General features: G+C 32.8%; 5 protein-coding genes and 1 long non-coding RNA gene across 11 annotated transcripts; 3 read left to right on the top strand and 3 right to left on the bottom strand.

Annotated features, from left to right (window-relative positions):
• Window positions 1-18: 18 nt before the first annotated feature.
• LOC117206087 (acyl carrier protein, mitochondrial) lies at window positions 19-1,699 on the bottom strand. 2 transcript variants are annotated; one of them, XM_033445089.1, is made up of 3 exons: window positions 1,427-1,699; window positions 869-976; window positions 19-348 (listed from the first exon to the last, which is right to left on the bottom strand). In XM_033445089.1, exons 1-3 carry the CDS (start codon window positions 1,583-1,585, stop codon window positions 169-171), a joined length of 447 nt encoding a protein of 148 aa, XP_033300980.1. In that variant the 5' UTR covers window positions 1,586-1,699; the 3' UTR covers window positions 19-168. The 2 variants fall into 2 exon arrangements, with proteins under 2 accessions (XP_033300980.1, XP_033300978.1); XM_033445087.1 differs by lacking the exon at window positions 869-976 and adding an exon at window positions 708-824.
• A 293-nt stretch (window positions 1,700-1,992) lies between these two features.
• Window positions 1,993-8,807, top strand: LOC117206078 (TBC1 domain family member 9). Of its 2 annotated transcripts, none has more exons than XM_033445077.1 (19): window positions 1,993-2,087; window positions 3,116-3,282; window positions 3,412-3,585; window positions 3,659-3,755; window positions 3,833-4,022; window positions 4,101-4,177; window positions 4,266-4,322; window positions 4,395-4,599; window positions 4,685-4,890; window positions 4,977-5,263; window positions 5,331-5,534; window positions 5,609-5,940; window positions 6,098-6,253; window positions 6,323-6,508; window positions 6,581-6,769; window positions 6,950-7,112; window positions 7,196-7,528; window positions 7,604-7,725; window positions 7,798-8,807. In XM_033445077.1, coding segments are annotated over exons 1-19 (3,366 nt in total). In that variant the 5' UTR covers window positions 1,993-2,085; the 3' UTR covers window positions 8,017-8,807. The 2 variants fall into 2 exon arrangements, with proteins under 2 accessions (XP_033300968.1, XP_033300967.1); XM_033445076.1 differs by lacking the exon at window positions 1,993-2,087 and adding an exon at window positions 2,094-2,257 and having other exon boundaries at window positions 4,977-5,261; window positions 5,329-5,534.
• On the bottom strand, window positions 2,126-2,636 carry LOC117206090. The gene is made up of 2 exons (XR_004487333.1): window positions 2,487-2,636; window positions 2,126-2,413 (listed from the first exon to the last, which is right to left on the bottom strand). It is a non-coding gene; the product is annotated as an uncharacterized LOC117206090 (long non-coding RNA).
• A 580-nt stretch (window positions 8,808-9,387) lies between the features above and the next one.
• Window positions 9,388-10,091, bottom strand: LOC117206089 (40S ribosomal protein S21). The gene is made up of 4 exons (XM_033445091.1): window positions 9,985-10,091; window positions 9,839-9,896; window positions 9,576-9,711; window positions 9,388-9,497 (listed from the first exon to the last, which is right to left on the bottom strand). The coding sequence occupies exons 2-4, from the start codon at window positions 9,886-9,888 to the stop codon at window positions 9,432-9,434; spliced, it is 252 nt and encodes an 83-aa protein (XP_033300982.1). The 5' UTR covers window positions 9,889-9,896; window positions 9,985-10,091; the 3' UTR covers window positions 9,388-9,431.
• Window positions 10,092-10,648: 557 nt separating this feature from the next.
• Window positions 10,649-11,553, top strand: LOC117206088. Its single transcript, XM_033445090.1, has 2 exons — window positions 10,649-10,876; window positions 10,946-11,553. The coding sequence occupies exon 2, from the start codon at window positions 11,076-11,078 to the stop codon at window positions 11,493-11,495; it is 420 nt and encodes a 139-aa protein (XP_033300981.1). The 5' UTR covers window positions 10,649-10,876; window positions 10,946-11,075; the 3' UTR covers window positions 11,496-11,553.
• Window positions 11,554-11,852: 299 nt separating this feature from the next.
• On the top strand, window positions 11,853-22,900 carry LOC117206045 (ankyrin repeat domain-containing protein 29). Of its 4 annotated transcripts, XM_033445027.1 has the most exons (9): window positions 13,332-13,440; window positions 13,567-13,677; window positions 13,733-14,580; window positions 14,984-15,082; window positions 21,018-21,116; window positions 21,195-21,293; window positions 21,428-21,625; window positions 21,711-21,806; window positions 22,024-22,900. In XM_033445027.1, exons 3-9 carry the CDS (start codon window positions 14,572-14,574, stop codon window positions 22,219-22,221), a joined length of 798 nt encoding a protein of 265 aa, XP_033300918.1. In that variant the 5' UTR covers window positions 13,332-13,440; window positions 13,567-13,677; window positions 13,733-14,571; the 3' UTR covers window positions 22,222-22,900. The 4 variants fall into 4 exon arrangements, with proteins under 4 accessions (XP_033300916.1, XP_033300915.1, XP_033300918.1 ...); XM_033445025.1 differs by lacking the exons at window positions 13,332-13,440; window positions 13,733-14,580 and adding an exon at window positions 11,853-12,199; XM_033445024.1 differs by lacking the exons at window positions 13,332-13,440; window positions 13,733-14,580 and adding an exon at window positions 13,085-13,247.
• The last annotated feature ends 23 nt before the right edge of the window (window positions 22,901-22,923 follow it).

Below are 22,923 nucleotides of genomic sequence, written 5' to 3'. Positions count from 1 at the left end.
AGAATAAATACAAGGCAATATAATTTAAGATTCAATCTAGTGATTCATTTTATTTTTATTACACTTATATTATATACAGAATAAGTAAAGTCTAACTTTTATTTTCTAATATAATGATTTTAAAAATAAAAAACTTGTCTAATGAGATGACTTATATTATGTGCATATTTATTCGTAAACATCCTCCCTATCGGCAACGTAACGTACTATATCCCTAGGTCGTAAAAGTTTCTCTGCATCCATATCTGGTATTTCGAAGCAAAATTCATCTTCCATGGCCATTATAATTTCTATGTGATCTAAGGAGTCCAAACCAAGATCGTCGATAAAATGAGAGTCCAAAGATAACTGCACAAAGTTAATTTTTTAATTATAATATGCTTCAAAAATTGGTAAATAATTGAATTTACACATATATGTGTATATATATATATGTATATATATATATATGTATTGATTTATTACAAAGACACTACGATTCAAGCGAGGTATTAATTAATAATTTCTTTTTTCTGAGAAGCTATCTATATCAAGGTGTTTCAACAGATATAGAAAATGAATGATAATGCTATTAAATATTACAATATATATAAAATATGATTAATAAACTTATAAAAATTCAATTTTCAACAGAAATTGGTAAATTTTATCATTTACAATACTTTCGCAAGTATTTTTTAATGTTATATTATCTTGTGAATAGATACCTTCTGAGGATCAACTTTATCATAGAGATTGAGTACTAACAGTACACGCTGGCGAATAAGATCAAGCGATAATGGTGCAGCATGACTGTAATGACGCACCTGCTTGACTCGTGTGCCCTGTAAAATAATAATATGTAAAAAAAAATATATAATTGTACAACCTTTTCATCAGTTATTTTATCAAAAGCTTTGACCACATTTAAAACACGATCTTCAAGTTCCTTAGTTTTAGGTGTTGCACTGCACAGACGTACAAATTGTATGTTTACCTATATGTACAATATCATCATATATTATTCACGTGTCATTAAATAAATAGAACATATATACAACTAACACAATTATAATAATTCTATTATATATATTACAAAGCTTTTAATAGACATTATAGACGAATAGGAGAAGTATTGATTTTGAGTATATAACATGACAACTCTCTATATTTCTCGAACATGATAACATTAATGAAAGAAAATTTAAATATTGGTGTCGTAAGATCGAACTTTACTGACTCTATTACTTTACGGATATTCAATCTAGTTCATAACTAACATACATAATAAACGAATGATATATTCCGAATCTTATACTCTGAATACATTTATATTCACTGATTTCTTAAAATTCAAGATATTTTGATTATGTAATGCTCAAATTGAAGTACAATGTAGGAATTACCAGAAAGAATTTATGAAAACATGGAAAAAGGCAGTGTTTACCTGTGGCACATGGGTAATGATATTTTGTCTATTACAGTGAAAAAATCGTTCATTTAATTGAAGTTGTGCAATGGCACTACGTAAGCACGTTTGTCTAATCGAATTTCCAAATGTACCGGTATTTCTCATTAAAAGACGAACTCTTGCGAGAGACGCCATTTTCTCTGCAATGAAAAATCTCCCAAGAAGACGTAGCTTATTCCCGTACCCCAACTTCTACCGTATCGTAATTTTCACTACCACGGTTGGTTATTACTTTACATAAATTAGAAATTGTAGGCGACATCTACCTGCAATATATTTACTGCAAAGCAAAAATTATCTTTCTAATATTTCGTCAAATACTGTTAAATCTCTATAAATGTACACGTACATAATACGTTAACAATTATTATTGTAAAAAATAATATTAACTTAATAATTACATAATTATTTATTTATAAATTTTGATATAGTGATTTACATGTCGCAATAATATTATTTATAATCATATTTTATTCAATTTGTATAATATATAAGAAATGTTAAAATGTTTCTCAGAAGATAAGAAATTTTTTGTAAAAAAAGAATATTGAATACTTAGTAACATTTCAGATTGAGAATATGGCGAAATTGCAGGAATCGACGCAACTGACAACGACCGACTCGTAGTGGAGTTCATGTTAGTATTTATCTTTGGCAAGTATTTTTTTCTGCTGACCAGACGGCGAATTTGCTAGTGTCTTGGATAAAGTGTGCTTGAATTCGTATCGTTAGTGCCATATGTGCTGGAAGAACGGTGGTCAATATGTGGGTGAAGCCACAAGAGGTTCTACTGGCAAATGCTCTTTGGTAAATTGATACGTGTATACGATGTTCAATGTTCTGTTACAATTACTGTTTACATCGTACGTCAAAGACAGCTGACAGACGTATACTCAAGGATTTAAGTAATTTTTGAGCATTTATTTATTTGCCAGAGTTCTACGAGCTTATGTATATGCTAGTCTAAACAGAAAAATAATTATCTTTTTTTAATTGATTTGTCATTTTTGTATTTAACATAATATTATTTGCTTACATATCGTAAATATATTTGACGGTATTAAACGTTATGTGTCCGTTAGATCTTGTTAGTTAGAGTTACTATCGTTAAAACCGTAAATCATCGCTAGATGTATTTTCTTACGTTATATATCATGCAGTGTAGGAGTATAAATTATAATACATTATATGTCGGAGGATGTATATGGTTTATTATCGATAACAGACATCCGCTCTATTGGAATCATTTCGTCAATTATTATCTATGACATTGATTCATTCTCATTCGGTGATATTTATGAATAAAATATAAATGAAAAAAGGTGAAAGATACCACTGATATTTACAAAAATGTAAATATAAAATTATGTAAAGTTGTTGCCTTTTTTTTGTAATGTGGTTTGCACAATAAAATTGTAGTCTTTACTACTGAAGTTTATTTGTCATATCTTTATTGTATTTTTTATGACTCGTTTCTACTTTAAAGGATTTATGTAACATATAATTGAGCTTATAACACTTCACTTTTATGTATTTTAAAAATACTTTGACATTACACCTAGCTTTTTTATTATGTTTTTTGAAATAAACAGAATTTATCTCATGTGTTAGAGTGATTTTCAAACAGGAATGTTGTCTTTGAATTTTGTTGTCTTTGTCATGCAGGGTAACAGAACAAGCAACTGTATATTTTGTTTTACAACGCCGTAAAGGACATGGAAAAACAAAAGGCCTTACTTCTATATTGGTAGGGACATTGGATAGCGTTTTTGACACTAAACCTCCACCATTTAGGATATTACATCAAACGCCATCATCAGAAGTTTATTGGGGTAAAATATTTCAATATAAATTAATAAGATAAAATACTTATATTTTATATAGTTTCTTCATATCATATTGGTATAAGAAATTGTTATTATAGATAAAAATCTTTTAAAAATAATTTTTTTAACTTATAGCAGTTGCATGTTCCTTGACACATGAAGAAATTTTACAAGATTGGGAATGGCTTCACTCGAACTTGATGGATACATTAACATCATTTGATACTGAAGAAGAAATAACTGAATTTGTTTGCTGTAAAATACAATCTATTATTGCAAATAATATACCAGACTGTCAATTTGCTGACGGTAAGTTATTATGAGAAATTGATCAAAAAATAAAATTTTTGTATAGTATTATTGAAGTCTATGTTATCCACAGAAGAAGATCCAGAATCATTTAAAACTGTATCTTTTAAATTTCATCAACTTTTCAATATACCAAAAGAAGATAAATTGGTCAATTATTATTCATGCAGGTACTTGTATAATTAACTTAAAAGTATATAAAATTTCAGTAAAATTTATAAAACCTCATAACGTTGTATCTTTTTAGTTACTGGAAATCTCGTTTGCCTAGACAGGGGTGGTTATATTTATCAATAAATCATATGTGTTTTTATGCCTATATATTGGCAAGAGAAACAAAATTAATTATAAGATGGGCAGACATTACTGAATTAAGCAAAACTAATTCCATCTTATTTCCAGATAGTATACGTGTTGTAACTAGAGACAATAAAGAGGTAAATAAAATATTGTGATTGTTTATTATTTATATTATTACATTATCTGTAGCATTCAATATTTTATTTCATTTACAGCATTATTTTTCAATGTTTCTTCATAAATCAGATACATATTCGTTAATGGAGCAGCTTACAAATATTGCTATGAAAAGGTAACATTATTTATATACAATAGATAAGAGTGTAAGAATATAGATAGAAAATGTGCTTCATAAATTAATGTTATTTTATTTTTGTTAGGCTTATAGATGAAAAAAGTGGCTTTAACGAAGATAGAGAACTATTAAATAAACTGAGGTATTTGAAGTCACTTACAGGTTTCTGAATAAAATTTGTGTACATTGATTATAATGATAATTATATTTTCAGCAAAAACGTACCTAAAAAACCATCCTTTTTAAAACGAGATCTTGATGCAAGAGCACATTCTGAAGCCTACAGATTACAATTCAGACTACCAGGAAATGAAAAATTAGATGGTAGTATTGATGCAACATTATGGACACCGTACAATAAAAGATATGTCTGGGGAAAAATATTTCTTTCCCAGAATTATCTTTGTTTTGAAAGCAGAGTAAATATATTGATTATTTTAAATAAATATAAATATGTATAAATTCTATGTCTAATGACGTAATTCAATATCCATTTCATTGTAGGTAAGAGGATTAGTAAGTTTAGTTATACCTTTAAGAGAAGTAAGGCTTATTGAACCAGCTGAAAATCAGTCAACTAGTACAGGAATAGACAAATCTATTCTAGTAACAACTGCTCGATCGTCGTTTTTATTTGCTCAGATTCACGATCGAGATTTTGTTGTTCAGAAAATATCTGAATTATTAGCAAAATCTAAACTATCAAATTTGTAAGTTTCCACTTAATATTTTTAGTTTTGATCATACAATTTAATATGTAATATGTCTATATAGTAATTAATATATTTTCAAATAGGAGCGTCGATCACGCATTTTTTCATAATAGTTTACATAGTAATAGCAACAATGAGGAAACTAAAACCGCTAATGACTGGAAACCACAACCACCATTAATGACTCTGTTTAAAGCTCCATTAAGCAATGAAGCGACGCTAAAACAAGAAGCTAAAGAAAAACAATGGGAACTCCATTTTGCAGAGTATGGTAGAGGTATTACAATGTACAGAACAACAGAAACAGCAAAACTTATAATTCAGGGTATACCACAGTCTCTTAGAGGAGAAGTTTGGCTTACTTTTTCGGGTAATGCAGTCAATATAATCATTACCATATAATTGAATGGTATAACATAGTTTCAATTTATTTCTAGGTGCGTTAAACGAAATGGTAATGAATCCAGGACTTTATAAATCGTTAGTTGACCAATCATTGGGTAAGTCTTGTCAAGCAAATGAAGAAATAGAACGAGATTTGCACCGTTCTTTACCCGAGCATCCAGCATTTCAATCTGACACTGGTATCAGTGCTTTAAGAAGAGTTCTTTCTGCATACGCTTGGAAAAATCCACAAATCGGTAAAAATTTTATTCGTGAAATTTGTCATTATAAAGTTTTCAAAAATTATTTAATCTTAATTGTCTTAAAACAGGCTATTGTCAGGCCATGAATATAGTGGCTTCAGTTCTATTGATCTATTGTTCAGAAGAATCTGCTTTCTGGCAGTTATGTAATGTATGTGAATCGTTATTGCCTGATTATTATGACAGAAGAGTAGTCGGTGCTCTTGTTGACCAAGGTCTTTTAGAAGAGTTAGCTGCTGAACATTTACCAACTTTACATGCTAGATTGCAGGAACTTGGTCTCATTAAAGTTATATCACTTTCATGGTTCTTAACCATATTTTTAAGCGTTATGCCAACTAGTAGCGCAGTAAATATAATGGATTGCTTTTTCTATGATGGAGCGAAAGTAATTTTCCAGGTACAACATATTTTATGTACATATATTTTGTTTTTAGCTCCTTAATTATTTTTTATTAGTGAAGATATTGAATTTTATTGATATCCTTTCTAATGAATACAGAATAAAATACATACAGAGGAAATTTGAAGTAAACAGGTCTTTCTTCCTGTGTCAGATAGCATTGACAGTACTGGAGTGGAATCAGGATAAATTGTTAAATTGCTGTGACGATGGTGAAGCAATGCAGTTATTAACAGATTACCTTGGGGGTGTATTCAATGATGAAGGACTTATACTTCCTAGACCAGTTGATAGTGCTACTCCTAATAGAGTAAAAACGCTTTTATGCATTAGTTATATTTACGGAGATTCATGATTTTATTTGTGTTTATTATTTTAGAGTATATCTGTTCAGACTTTAATATATGAAGCATATTCAAGATATGGATCTTTGACTATTGGTGGAATAGAAAGACTTCGTTTAAAACATAGGCTTAGGGTAGTTCAAAGTTTGGAAGATGGAATTGAGAAAAATGTAATTAGAAGTGTTGTTGTTGACAAATATATGACAATGGAAGAACTGCAGGTATTGATATATTTAAGAAAGTATACATTCAAAAAACACAGATGCTTAAAAAACAATGATATCACTATCTAGGATTTGTTAAGTTTAGTAAGAGAAGAATTAATGAGCCAACGAAAATCTGAACCTGATCGTTATGATCCAACGCAGCCACCTTATGAGGCATATAAAGTAGATTTTGAACTATTTAGGATATTATTTGGTGGCTTGTCTCCATGGGGAAAATGTAGTCAAGCTGAATCTCTCGCCGCCCGATTATTTCGTGTAAGTTAATCGAATTTTACAAAATAATTTTCTACTTTTAAGTGTAGCTATTTATAACAAAAAAGAAAATTCTGAAAAATAATAGATAATATTAGAGAATTAACATCCATGTGTATGTTAGTTTTATTGAATAAGATCAAGCAAATACAGAAAATGTTCATAAGTAGTATTGTATATCAGTTAATGGATCGTAATCGTGATGGACTACTGAACTTTCGGGAATTAGTACAAGCGATTGGTATGACCGCAACTGCAGATTTAACACAAAGATTAAAACTTTTATATACTCTACACTTACCACCATTACTTACACCTGTTGATTTCGAATCGCCAACGCATTCGGGTAAATATTATTTTATAATTAAAAGCATTATAATAAGAAACTGTTTATTGTTACTTTAGACAAGTTAAACATATCAATATTAGATGGTGCTGAAGTAGCAGCAGAAGCTACAGATTTTTTTGACAGTATGGAACAAAGCGTTGCTTCTTTAGAAATGCCAGTTAGTTTAGCGGAAGAACCGAGTATCGGTACTTTATCTCGATCGACAAGTTTGACCAGCCAGGGAGATCAATCATGGGAAGTTCAAAGCATGGGAAGCTTACGCTCTATGATAGCATCCAAAGACAGCCCACTGGATCTAAAAACTGTGCCAAAAATGTCACAAAGACATTTCATTGCATTATGGAAAACTCTTTATGACATGTTCCCTGCACAACCAGAAGAACAAGAAACTTACCATTGTATAGCTTCAATAGGTAAATTATACACATATCAAAGTACTATTACTGCTTGAATCCATATTAAATAAAAAACATTTTTTTTACATACAGGTACACTTTTACTCCAATTAGGCGATGTTGGTAAAAAGTTTTACGTCGGTCGAGATGAGTCTGAAGACAGTTTACTTTTGGCAGCTATTGCTGTTCAACAAACACCTTCAGCTATAGAACGGGTAACATACTATTTATATTAAGTAAGTAATCTTAGAATATATTATAAATTGTACATAAAACATGATTTTTAGTCACATGATCGCAATGGAAATCCGTCAAATGTAGTTGCATCTACTGGTCCAGATTGGTCAATAAGTGTCGAACAGTTCTTGGCATCTGCCTTAACAGGTCAAGCTATAGTTGATTTTTTTAGTAAAAGAGCAGATCTTTCAGAATCGATTACAACTTTAAAAAATCGTAGGTTTAATCGCGTTCATTCCTTATCAGATACTCCTGTGTTAAATGTTTGATACGCAGGTTTAACTGTTTATGAGAATAGTGTAAGATATATGTAAAATTTATAAAGTCATAGATTGCCTTGAATAATTGACCAGTAATTTCGTTTCCTAAGGAAATTTCTACATTCATTGCAATTAGATAAATAAATCTTAGTTAAAAGATAGGTTTGTAATGTGCAAAATACATTTTTGTAAGAAAATAGTAGTTAACATGTTTCAATGCAGTAATTCAAGTAGCATCTAAATTTTACTTGGTATTACTCTTATATTTTTTATTGGTTCCGAAATTACAGATATAAAAAACGTTTAATCCTTTATATTTTTAATATTATTGCTTTTTCTTTCTTTAGTAAGCAATATTATGTACTAATTTACTTTAAAGATAAAATTTTACTGCAAATGTAATTAAAAATTAATTATTCTTTCAAAAATATTAATCTTTAAATATATATAAATCTATTGGCCTAATCATACAATATAATAATCATACTGATCAAAATCGAAAGATGGTATCAATAGAATATACTCAGGGTAATATTTCTGACATATTAGTTCCAAATCAGTTCCATCACATTTTAACAATATTCATGCTTGAAGATAAAGTTCCCGATAAATGATACTAGTATAATATAACAGAAATATTTTTTAGAATTAAAGTGTATTGAATACTTACAAGTTTCCATATTTTCCCAATTATGATATGAGGGATATATGCACAAAATCATGAAATATTTTTACTCATTTAATAGATGTACTGTTTAATCTCGCAAATATATTAAAAATTTCAAAACATTAAAAACAATGAAAAAAGTATTGTACACTAATTTTTGATTACCAACAATTATAATAATAATTAGTGTGTGATAAATTGATATTTTAAAACAATATGGTAATCGATCAAGACTATACTTATACTATATACGTCCTCAAAACAATATTAGATAAATCTTCGAAATATTTAAGAATTTATACTATCTCTTATTATTCAAGGCGTTACATGCATAATACAAAGTTTAGAACGGATACATATTTTAAAACATTTGTAAATGTTTTTGTTAAATACAGTTAAATATTAATATTTGAAATCATACTTTTTTGACATATGTAACTATATTTTTTAAAATGATTTTTATTTTTATATAATCATTGCATACATAATTTTTTAAATGGAACTAGCGAAAAAAGTTATTCCATCGTAACAAGCATGAAATATCTAAAAATTTATCTTTCTGTATCATATATATGTATATAATGATCCATTATTTCATATGTAAAACTCCATGTACAAATTATATAATAAATGATATATATAATAGAACTTTCATAAAATTATATGTACAATTTAAGTTAGTAGTTTGATTCAGTAATACACACTGTATTAGTTTTTTTTTATATTTTTATTGAAAGAATACAATAATTATCATAGATTAAAAATTTTTTGGTAATATACCATCATTTTTTGCAAGTCGTACCAAACAATCATCAGATTCACCCTGAAAAAATTAAGAAAGCAGCTATTTTAAAAAAATGATAATTTCTACCAGTAATTACTACAACAGTAAATAACGTACCATACGACGAATAGCGCCACAAATTGCATACATCTTTTGAGAGTCAGTCATGCGTCCAGTTTCAGGATCAACATCAGCAATACTTAATTGAATAGATGCATGATCCTTGGCATGAATGATACGATTACTCGATGAGCTATAAAATACAATTTATATAAGATTTATAGCCGATTTAACGTTAATTTATAGCTATATTTGCACTTTTTATTTAAAGAAGGGCATTGTTATATTATTAAAAACAGCAATCCACGTGTATCACATACCATTTTCTTGGTATGTACAAGTCAACAAGTACTCCGTTGTCGTTCTCCATTTTTATATCTGTAACAGAGTTTAAAATATATAATATACACTATGTTTTGTACAGAATTATAACACTAGGAGCTTTTAAATTAAGATATACTCTTACTTTTGATTGCTAAATGTGCAAAGTAAAATGGCTCCGTACGCAAAAGAACTTTTCCGACAACAGTACGTATATATGTCAGAAACTAAAATCACGGTTACCAACATTGACAATAAGTCTCTATATATTTCTAGAAATTCATATCATCAATAATAAATCTGGAAAGATTCAACAGTTGTCAGATGAGTGGAAAGAAATAAAGGGATATGCAATTAAATGCAGATTAGATGTTATTCCTACAGAAGCAGAAAATTGGGATTCTGCAATTTGTAAAAGATTCGAAAGTTTAGTAAGAGTTGATGCGCCTGTGGAAGCCATTGTAATAGCAAATAGTGTTTCAAAACAAGTAGACTTGTTGGTAAAAGCGAAATGTTCAGTGAAATGTTAGTCGAAGATCATTATTTTGAAAATAGTGATACAGAAGAAGAATTAATAGATGAAATAATGGACCTTAAATTGGATCCCTATCCTGTTTTTGTATCTCACATTAACTCTCCAAATGAGTTTTGGATTCAAGAACAAAAAACTATTGGTAATTTAGATATTATGAATGATAGATTTCTTTTTGCACATTTGTTTCCCAAAGTACATGAAATTAAAGAAAATTTATTGTGTGTCACTAAATATCCTGAGGATGAATGTTGATATAGGGCGCATGTTGTATCACACAGTGATAGTGTTATACAAGTTATACATATAGATTATGGAAATTCAACTACCGCAACCGAAATACGTGCTCTACCGTTAGGGCTTGTAGATGAACCTCCTCTAGCAAGAAAATGTCGTTTAATTATGCCAGAAGGGATTACGAAATGGTCAGAAAAAGCTTGTGAGGAATTTGTAAGATTAGCAGATGAAGGAGCAGTTCTATTTTTGTTAGACGTAATTGATGAAGGTAAAACATTATTGGTAAAATTAACAATAGAAGGTAAAAATGTAACAGATATACTTCTGTGAATCATAGAGAAACGATCATAGAGAAACGATTATCTCCCTTGGGTAAAGAAAATTCACCAAATGTATTTGTTAGTTGCATCAATTCACTTAATGAATTCTGGATTCAAGCAGAAAGCAACACTACAGACTTAAATATAATGTTAGAGAGATTACAAGCAGCACCTAGTTTCCTTCCATTAAGTATATTTGACATTGGTACTATTTGTGCTGCAAAGTATTTAGAAAATGGTCAATGGCGCAGGCCAAAAATTCTTTCACATTCTGAAGAAGGTACTGAAGTTCTGTGTATAGATTATGGCAACATAACGATTACAAACGAAACACGAACTTTACCTTTTATAAATGTCCCTCCTTTATCGAAATGTTGTACTATGAAAAAACCAAACAGTATAAATTCTTGTCCTTTAGATGCTTGCAAAATATTTGAAGAACTTGCTGCAGGTGGAAAAACAATGTTTCAGTTTGAGATTCTTGATGATATCAGTAATCTTCTTTCTGTTAAATTAAGTTTTAATGGGAAAAATGTTGCTGATATTTTAGTACCATTATATTTCTAGAAATTCAAATATATTTCTAATATATCCATATGAATACATATTAATCTGATATTAATTTTACAGTTTTTATGAATATAAACATAATATTTGTAAACAATATAAACATTTAATCGATTATATAATGTAATTAATATAATAAAGTAACATATGAAATGACTCATAATATTTGTTTACAAAGCAATAAAAGAATAAAATATTTTTTAAAAATAGCAATATTTATAATGAGGAAAATTAAATATATAATGGGATATATCTATATTCAAATTAAAAAAAAAAACGAGCAAAAAAAATTGCGCGTGACAAGTATCGCCGCCAAGCGGACATCGAAGGAAATATTCCTTGTCTATATTACTGTCGTACAGTTCCATCGGGCATTCGGTGACTTGAAGTCATCCGGTAAATTATGATCCTTTTATGATGTGCCTTTGTATTTCGTAAACACGGTGAGGTGTGTTAATGTTCTGTTGCGCGTGTTTAAACAGACTGTGATACGAAAGAGTGTCCGATGTTAAAACATGTACCGTTTATTATATACATATTACAATTAAAGATAACACACGATATCTAGCCGAAAGTATGCTCGATGCACTGCGATGCAATTACAACATCTACGTTAAGTGCGCTTATACTTTTTCTCATAATAACAACAAAACATTAATCGCGTCAGTTCCAGCTACACGTGTTCATCGAACATGTCTATGAAGGTGAGCTTTTTTCTGTTAAAATTCAATTATATTTCACTCATTACCCAATGTATGCATTTTACTATATCTATATGTTTTGAATGAAACATTGCATGCCACGTTTTCGAATGCAATTCGAAATAAACAGAAATTACTATTTTAATGTAATTTCGAAGATACTGTATGATACAGCTATTAAATCGCACGTATACAATTTTTTTATACTCGAAGAAGCAACTTTGGATAATCGAGCAAAAAGTTTAGGCTTGAAATATTGTTTCTAGAATTTTAAATTGAAATCATCGTTTCAGAGAAAGATAATATGTACATTCTCCGAGGAAAACGTAATTAATTTTTTATGCTCACCATTTACATATTCATGAAAATTATCACGTACCATTAAAATATATATGTTTCATGAAAAAAAGTTTAATAAAAAATGACTTTGCTCGTGATCCTTTACGTGGCATGTATGCGCTTAAGAACATAAAACTAGATGAGATCAGATGAAATTTATGGCGGACTGATGTCACTTCTTAGCTGTGCAATAAGTTGCTAACACCTTGTCCTGTTTATTCTACGAACGAGTAAACACCGATTATGGCTTTTACAATATTTGAATATAACATGCGTATGAATAAATAATTTGAAATAGTCACGATCATAGATTGTAGCGATCGATTAAGACCACGGGAAATCTTTTTATGCATTGATTGTCGCGCTTAACACTGGATGACCTAGAAACATAAGTTAGTGATGCTAAACAACGTAACATTGCAATTTGATAAACTTACATGATTTATCCATTGCATAAAGAAATTATTTACGTAGAACTTGTTTTGTACAACTGCCTTTTAAATGAAATATAATACGCGCTCTTTTTCAGAATGTTTTTAGTACCTCTTGAGAGCAGAATTTGTTTGCTCGATATTTGCTTGCCAACTCTGTCTGTCGATTTACATTTTAATTATGATCACGTTTCGTGATTTCATGGCGCACATGACGGATGAGCATTCTGTTTCGATTAATTCCGTTAATAGGTGCTCTCGCTGAGACCAACATTCGAAAGGTGTGTATGTATGCGTTCTAAAAATATTAAAAAGTTTCACGTGAAAACCAGAGAGAGAAATTGTGAAACACAGAGCATAGCTTGGTAAGATGCGATTTTAGTTACAGTCGAACAAGTTTAGTTCATCTAGCGTCCCTAATTATGATTGCTTAATCGATACGTGGTTGACAGGAGACCATAAAATATTCTTTTGGTAGAAGTAGTCGTGAAGACGAAACGAAATAGAATTAGGAACAATATCAGAAAAAGTGACCGGTGTTGTATAGAATAAAGTTTGCTCCAATTTTAAAACGATCTTTATTTCTTTCTCTGTTTATAGAAAGAATCACCTTGGGACGTAGAATTACATTTGGCAGCGGCACGTGGCGATGCGAAGCGTCTTCGAGTTCTCCTCGATTCTGGTCGCGTCCATGTCGATTGCAAAGATAAGGTAAATCAAGACCATCTTACGCAACTGAAGTAATATTATTAAGAAAATTTTACAGATCGCAGGTAATAATTATCAGCAAGTCAGAATATCTTTGCATAACATTAACGAGCTTGGTAATAACACAAATTAAGTCTTACCAGCAAATCCTACAAATTCTAAGTTATCTGTATTATCCTATTTCATGAAGGATTATAAAATTGTAAAAGAAGAAAACTATAATCCATTAATTTGTAATTTGTCAATTTGCTAATATTATTATATAATGAGTTTATTGTGCAAGAGAGGAAAGCTATATTCGTTCTCATTGACGCATCTACGAAATCATCGACATCGAACCAATAGACACCATAGGAAATCAGTTACCGGGAGACGATCTGTCGTTTCATTATGCAAATAACGACGCTTTCGTTGAAAGAGCGAATTCAAATAACGTTATTCCTAGTTTGAAAAGTGGCTTATTGGATTACGCACGGATATTCGTTCCACTTTGGCAGACGATCAAATTTAACCCGCTATATTCGGGGGAATTTGGAATTTGATCAAGAGAAGTAACAGTTTTAACGTTAACCTTCTTTTAAATGTCATGGCGTCGTTTCCGTTTGCCCACCACCATTTAAAGGATATCTTAAGTCATTTTTCTTTACTAATTTGCAGACGATCGGTTAAATTAATCGCGTCATTAAGGATCGGCCTTCTCGATTGGTCGTTACATCAATTGAGGAACCTTACTAACAATCGCCGCGTTATTGCACTAAATTACTGATGCAGCGACGACGCGTGATTCGACACACCGGAAATATATAAAAGAAGTGCAGAAAGTAGAGACAGTTTGAAACAAGCGTAAGATACTGAAGGAGTTACACGACAGATTTACGACGCTTAATTGCCTGTTTAATGATACTGGTTTGTAAGAGTAATCACGATACTTGCTCCGTTCAAATCAATTAGAAAGCAATGCAGGGGAGTCCTCATTATGGAGATCATATCGAGGTGCACGCGACTGCGCACAGATGAATTTATAGCCACTTGAATTAAGTTTATTCAAGTTTTGTGATATAAATTTGATTAAAAATGAAAGGAGAGAAAACATTAAATATTTCAGTATTGGTTTATTAGGATTAAACTGTGGATCTTTATGCAAATTCATATTCTTACAGATAGGTACACGTAAAGAATTTCAACTCGAATGAAAGAATGTTTTATTTTCTAAATGTATGTACTTTACGATTTGTCATAAATGCACAGACATCCGCAATCTAATTGTGATTGTTACTGACAGATCATTAACCAGGTAATTTGTTTTCAGGATGGAACGACTCCTTTAATATTGGCCGCCGCCGGAGGCCACATCGAAGCGGTCACCGAATTGCTGCAACAAGGGGCGGATCCTAATGCCAGACGGCTGGTAAGTCCTGAGTACACGTAGCCGGCCCATGAATGAACTAAGAATGAATGAAACCCGCTGAACGTGTACGTCCTGGCAACCCCGTTACCCACTGAATGGAAATACTCTTTGCGACCACAGAAAGTTATAGTTTCAGTTGATCTCTTCGACCCTTTTGTGATCTAGTAGCCGAGTGAATCTTTTTCCTAAACTTTTAGATTTCTTAATAAATTAGGAGAAATTATTACAAGTCGTTTCGTTAAAGTATTCTAGGGAGAATTTTAATAATTGGAAATTAGAAAAAGACAATTATTGTCTTTGCGCTCTATAAATATTAGGGTACTGCATAAATTCTGTCCGCCTCAACAGATGGCGTATAATAGATAAATCATATAAATATAAATCAGAAGATTTTGATAAAAGCGGCATCCACATAGGTGGATGTTGTAAATTAAATTTATCTCTGATTCTGGCAGACAGAACTTACGAAGCAATCTAATAGAACAATATTTACGATGTATACCATGATATTGGGGCTTGAGCAAAATATGAGCGCAAAGTGCAAACACGATTACTCCTGAAAAACCAATTTCACGGCATCTCACCATCGTGAAAATTTGAAATCTAAAATTTACAATATGTATTCCGCAATTTAATTTCATTTCCGTCGAAGTAACTAGCTTTGATACTGTTTCTATTTTTATCTTAATTCCTATCATACGATGATACCGTGCTCTACTCGTATCCGATAATAAAACAAATTTTTACAAATCACGTTACATTCTCGATAATTATAATCTTGGTTTAGAAGGAGAAACAAGTGTGTAACCTTCCTACAGTCTCTACTTTTTCGAAAATAGAAACGAAAGAAGACGCGATCTTCTCTGGTCTACTCACACAGAGCTTGGAAAGTCTGTGCGACATAAAAAGCTCGTCGCTTGTAACTTGTAACACGAGGCACCAGGAAGCGGTCGAGTGGCCTTTTTTAAGTGGCTCGCGACGATTTATCGCTGAGCCCACGTATACTCTCGGTGCAATCGAGGATCACGGTATTGTATGCAAATCCAATGGAACACAGGGCACTGTCGCGATTTTCGGCCACGGAATGTCCGCTTAACATTCAATTAGAAGAAATACTTAAACGCGTGATTCATTAACTAAATCATCGATAATTTAGGCAAGCTACCTGTCGTCATTGCGATTATTAGGTTATTTATTATCTTCTTTCTTTGGTAATGTATAAACGAATTTGGTTGTAGAAACGGCTTCGTTTAAAAGAAATTATTAAAAAATATGTACCTACATAATAGTAACAATGGCTACAGATGAACACGATTAAAAAGATGAAACCTAAGCAGTGACTTATTTCATCCGTTAACGTGTATTTTTTATGTGCATTTTTGCATCTCAATATTTTCCATAAATGCATAAACACCCGCAGTGTAACGATGACTCTCAAAACTTTCTTTCTCCTTGATGATTCTCGTACGAATCTCTCGACTCTTCCACGTGCATTCTCCGAATCTTTCCTCGCTCCCTACCGATACTCTAATATAAACGTTTATTCGATTCTCAAAATTATTTATCATCCGTACGAATTCTCACATTTCTTACAATTCAAATAATATCCGTCTGTCCTTCCTTTCTTTAGGTGTAAAAACATCGACGTGTAAATACGTGACTCGAGATGTAGCCTCGAAAAAAGGAAAAAGAGGTCGAAAAAGCCTTTTTTGGTATTCGAGACCAAGCGACGATGTTGTATAGGATGAATTACGCAAACGCGCGTTATGTGAGCTAAACGCGTGTTGACCCGTTACACAAACGATGTCACGTAGTTTCACTTCCAGTATTTATTTTTATTGACACCTACTCTAGTAGCTCTCTTTGCTTAGTCAGTAGCCTAAAACTAGACTCGGTTGCCATTGATATCGATTTCCAACGGTTTATCGGTGATCTAGATGAATTCTTGATCGGTTCTAATTATCGAGAGAGAGAGGAGAGTCAACCGAGGAAAAGTAGATGCTTGAATATAAATGCGCGAGAGGCGCAATTAATCGCGAGTCGTTCTGGTTATTTCTGCGAGTCAGCGATCTTAAGTCGCTCGATTATTTGGCCGATAGGCGAGTTTCTAATTCATATTAGAGATTGGAAAAGCCTTCTCCCGAATCGAACAAACAGCGTGACTATTTCGTTTTCCATATTAGAAAATAGGGTTATCTCTGATTTTTTAATTAAGCATTGTGATTCGTGACGAGCACGTTCCTCTTAACCATGCTGACGTGTTTCAAAGCATATAACAAACGTGTGGTGACATATAGATGACTACTAAACTAAAATCTAACTTGATCAAGATTGATTTCTCTTTATTATTAATTTTCAATTTCGATTATAGAAATTTTGTAGTTAAAGGACGAACGGTTTAAAGATTATTTGTTTAATCGAAGGAGATATGCAATAACGCAAAAAATCAGCAAAAGTGAACGTTGAAAACTATGTACAACAAAGGAAACCGATAGCATCGAAAGCTCAAACGCGAATTCATTAACGTCGGTCAATTAACCATAGCTCGTTCTGTAGTTTCTAAAAAGCGCGACCTGAATATAACGGACGATTTTTTCCCTCGTAAATAGCTTTGCTGCTGGCGCATAAGATACCTATATAAAATACGCCTATGTATACTTATACCGTGTATAAGCACATTCAAGGTTGCTGAAGCGAAGCATGATAGGTTGCATCGCGGGTATACGCCAATTCGCGTGTTTCTAATACATTTTAGCAGCGACGTCTGCCGTAATGTGCGACCAGCCGCGTAGAACGATTCACGTGCAGCGCGTCTAAACGCGGCTTCTGCACAAATTACCGGTATCAGCTTGAAAATCGTGCGTGGGCGTTCGTGACACACTGATCCCTTAAGTTTGGCCTCGTTCAAGAAACAGACTTTCGACCGGTTCAAACAAATCTTTTTCGTGGCTAGCAGCAAATATCTTGTTACTCGAGTATCGAGTTTCGTGCATTCTACGTTGCATCCTCTATCAATGTTTTCGTTTTCAAATGCTGGTCAAGCTGGCTTCACTAACTCGATCCAGTAGCAGAAATATTTCTTTCTTAATTTAAGGTTATGTCCCACCCGTGAAGAGATTTCCGTAGTTAGATTCCCTTCTACGAAATATTATTTTTTGGCTTAATTTATGAAGGCTTAAACTTAAGAGTGCATTCCGAAACTAAAGATCTGGTATCTAACACGGTTGACTTATCGTAATCTTATCTTATTCATATATATTGGCCCAAATACCTATTATCTGAGTCACGAGTTCCTGAAACTATTACTCTCAATTTTTATTGCTTATGAAAACGAAAGATTACTAGGAAGATGAAAGAGATTGAAAGTTTTCAATTCTCAAAAATTTGTTTTTTCAGGAAGCGTTTATTTTCACACGGAAAAGATCATCGGTACATACGTTATCGATACAACAATACGTTCGTCGTTTCTTCGAGATTCCCGAACAACCGATCTGACGGAAATTTTTCAAACTTCGGCGCTTCATAAGAATTTCAAATAAGCTATCAAGTTCGTAGCACGCGAAAGCGTGTTGTATCGCATAAATACGGCAAGCGCGATAAAGTAGTGTGCGTTGGAAAGCAAATTGCGCGCAGGAAGTAATAAGTCCATTATAAATCGGCGATGCCCATCATCCGTCCGAGCATCCTCTCCGTTTTGAGCGGCACGCATTCATTGATACGATCATCATCTACCGGAGACCAGGGTGCAATACGCGCCGCAGGTACCATGCACCATTTGCCACTAATTACCGCGTTCGCCCGCGGTAGATTCAACAAATTAATTAAACTACAGGGCAAAGGAGGTTTAAACTGGTATCAAAAATAACTTTGACCTTTTATCTCGTCCTACTTTACGCCCGTTACTTGCACCGCAGGATTTCTACATCTGTATTTGTACTTGCAGATTCTTGTTTTACGAAATCAGCGCCAGATAGCTGTTTGATAAGCGTATTTCTCGGGAATCGTTGGTAGCGCCGAATTACCTTCAAGTTTGACCCTTGCTAAAGATTAATTTCTACCAAATAAACCTGGAGTTCTTGATTTTGAAAATTATTTGAACATTTATCATCAGCAGAATTCTCTTACACGATGGGTTGTCGATATTTGCGATTTTACAAGTAACAACATTTATACAATTTTCATGTACGATTTCGGTTCTGTTATTACCGAGTATCGGTGTTGATAACTCGTAAAATTTCACTAACAATATTAATTCAATCGTGCACGAGAGGTCAGATTAGTACGACTGTAGTATTTAATCACAAGTCGTTAAGAACTGGAATAGTATATCATTCCCAAGATCCTCGACTATGACGTACGTACGCGTGATCGAATGCAGGTTGAGTGGAGTAAAAAATATTCAACCACGACGGCGACTGTTACCGTGACTAGAGACAGGTTGATCGTCGTTATAGAATTTCTGCGGTTTGTAATGGATAGGTATTATGTCTCTTGGATTGATATGCTCGAGGAAACATTGGAACTTCGTAAAACGCGTGCAAGTGTGCACCTAGAACACTGAGGTAATTTCTCTACATAGAACCATAAACGAAATACATGTATGTACATGCAACGAAAAAGGGGAACGCAGCCTAATTCGGACGACAAATCGATCGAGATACCTAGTTTTTTCGGCAGCGATTATCGATACTTTAAGGCAATGAAACAACGTCAGTGAAAGTGCATATACATATAGCTGACATTTGAACAGGTTCGGTTTGCATCGGTCTGAACACATGCTGTTCCTTTCGTGGATATTCGAAACGCACACCAGTACTTTCTCTCCTTTACCAATGGATAGATATTCGATTCGAAATCGCTCTCTTTTTATTCGGTTATTCGGATCCGGCATTTATCCTTTAATTATTCTCTTTGTAAATCATCAGCGGATATTGGACTGTTACGTTACAATGATAGAAATATTCTATTACGATCAGAATAGAGTTCAATCGATAGTACATTAATTGTTCTGAAGGCATTAAATAAACAGTCAGGTATCAATTCTTCATAAACGCAGGAAGGACATATCTGGCGTATTATAATAGGTACTGTGTCGCGGCAAAGGCGACAGGATGTCGCTCTCGCTGTCAATTATCCGCAGGTATCACCATCACAGAAGGAGCTGACGATAGTAATAATAAATTCGGTCTGAATATATACAGGTAGAAAGGTGCGTCTCATCGGGGATAATAAAATGAAAAATTCATGGGTTATTCATGCGGAACTTGAGAAGAATGTGACATTCGAACGCCGAATGTGCTACTAATTATTCAGTTATATGTATATATATGTCTGACATTCAAAATAAATGACCGAAATTTTGAAATATTTTTTCAGGTAAAATTGGATTTTTAAACACTTTTGGAATACATTGATATTCTGGAATTTACGTAGTTATTATTATTGCCACTTTCGAAAGTGTAGAAGCGTTTCATTGTTTCTTCGACAATCTCTATTTTCAGCTTTCTCTTCGTACTCCGATAATCGATATCGATATACTTTTTTGGGAATCGTTGATCTCTTTTCTTTTTGTCAATACCCCCGAGCATTCTACAGACAGTAAAAATAATATATTCAGTCAAGTTTTATAGACAAAGCTACGATTTTACTTTTATGAATCCTACAGTCGATTCTTATAGATATTTTTAATTACAGCAAAACAAACTTTAGTATTATAACGTTGATGATATTGTAACACTTTGTACCCAAGTTATTTCTATATTTTATTCTACTCTAACGTATTCTACTGTGTTTACAGAAGTAGCAAAACAGTAATCCTAGATAGATCGTATGTCTTCTTTCCGTGCCATAAAATTCGGGAAGCTTTCTGGCACTTTATACAATTGCCTCGACGTCCTACTCAAATCTTTTACACTGTATTACTCTTTATTTTTAGACGGGTACCACGGCGTTGTTCTTCGCCGCTCAAGGTGGCTACATGGACATCGCCAGCCTTTTGTTGGAGCACGGTTCCATTGTCGACTCTTGCAGCATAGTAAGTTGTACCGTAGTGAAGAGTATCGTGTAGCCAGGTGAAATGGAAACGTTCGACAATTTCTGGTTGCGATTGCAGGACGGCGGTACCCCACTTTTTGTCGCGTGCCAGTGCGGTCACCTAGATGTTGTTGAGGGACTGATTGAAAGAGGCGCCAATCCGAACGCTTACATGAAGGTGAGCTGGTTTGGTTGGACTTTTACGATAAAGAATGTCGTTTATCAAATGTAGAAGAATTATTCCTAACGTATAGTTAGCGACTATCGAATTAAAAAAAGAAAAAAAGGTAACAATTTGCTTAATATTTGTAGGATGGGGCCACGGCATTATTCATTGCCGCTCAAAATGGCCACTTACGTATCCTAGAGGTTCTTCTGGAGCATGGGGCAAAAACGGACGCGGCAAGAACCGATGGTGCCACGCCTTTATGGATAGGAGCGCAAATGGGACACGATCACGTTGTGAGGAGGCTTTTGAAAGCTGGTGCGAAGGTCGATGCCACCAGACACGTAAGTCGAGAATAATCGGACAAAGAGAGGAAGCTGGAATCGACTTTTCAAAAGAATGGTTGATATGGAGTGTTTTCTTTTGTAGGATGGCGCGACTCCGCTATTCAAGGCGGCTCACAAGGGCCATACCGCTGTTGTAGGCGAGCTACTCAAGTACCGTCCATCTCTTGGTATTCTTCCAGTAAGTACAAGTGTCTTAAACTGAAACTCAAAATTCTCGACAAATCTATAAAAATCACAGCCAATATATAATATTTAACAAAAATGACAAAAATAACTTATACATAATTATGAAAGATATATCTATGTTAGATACTGCAGGGTATAATAATTCTAATGATAATGCGTTCTGTTTGCTATAGTTCATTTAAAATTACAAAAGATAATTACTGTTTCAGAATGGTGAAAGTGCACTGCATGCAGCAGCATTAACAGGACAAATGACTGTTACAAGACAGCTGGTAGGTGCAGGAGCGGATCCTTTACTCGTGAACCAAGAAGGTATCACGCCGCTTCAATTAGCTATTAGGCATTCACAGACACAGGTGGCCAACTATCTAAAGGATAAAGTTAGAACGCGAACGGGAACGTCTTAGCAAAATACGCGTTTATCACCTACGTGCTAAAATAGAAATTAAGGTGAAAGAACGAAGAGGGAAGGATATACAGACCAGTGAAAGAGATCAGTATTTCTAAAGAAAATGTAATATATATACATATAATGTATATATATACTTTAGACATAATTTGTATACAAGATGATCAAGTGATTACATCTTTATCGTATTTCGCATAGCGTTAAATAAGATTCAAAAATAAGAGAGATGTTGATTTATGCTACAATCATAAGACTGTGGTTTAAAACTCCATCATTTTCTTAAAATTGTTTGTTCAGTGTGTATATATATTTGGATAAATATAAAACACATCCTGTAGTATTTAAAAATAGGTGAAATATATTTTAATGTATTCTCTTGTTGTAAATATTTTACAACGTTGAAAATTCTAAAAAACACTCATCGATGTAGACGGCATACATCCCACAGAGTTAGTTTTGCGCTAAAACTATATATCTTGTTAATACTGAACTTGTGGTTACATAAACGTAATATATATATATGTACCTTTAAATAATACAATCATTTTGTTCTAATTGAGGGTTCTATAAGACTGATTGATTTGCCTTGAAAAAGAGAGTAAAATTTGATGATTCTTTAGTACTATGTCTATTTCTTCTTGTTGATTTATTTATATATTATATTAGTGTTAACGCGGTATGCACAGAAAAAGGGAGAGAA

Source organism: Bombus bifarius, unplaced genomic scaffold (assembly GCF_011952205.1).
Source record: "Bombus bifarius isolate JDL3187 unplaced genomic scaffold, Bbif_JDL3187 scf7180000007996, whole genome shotgun sequence".
In the NCBI taxonomy this organism is placed as follows: Eukaryota; Metazoa; Arthropoda; class Insecta; order Hymenoptera; family Apidae; genus Bombus; species Bombus bifarius.
The sequence above is the reverse complement of the archived record's forward strand: the minus strand, read 5'-3'. Positions and strand labels throughout refer to the sequence as shown.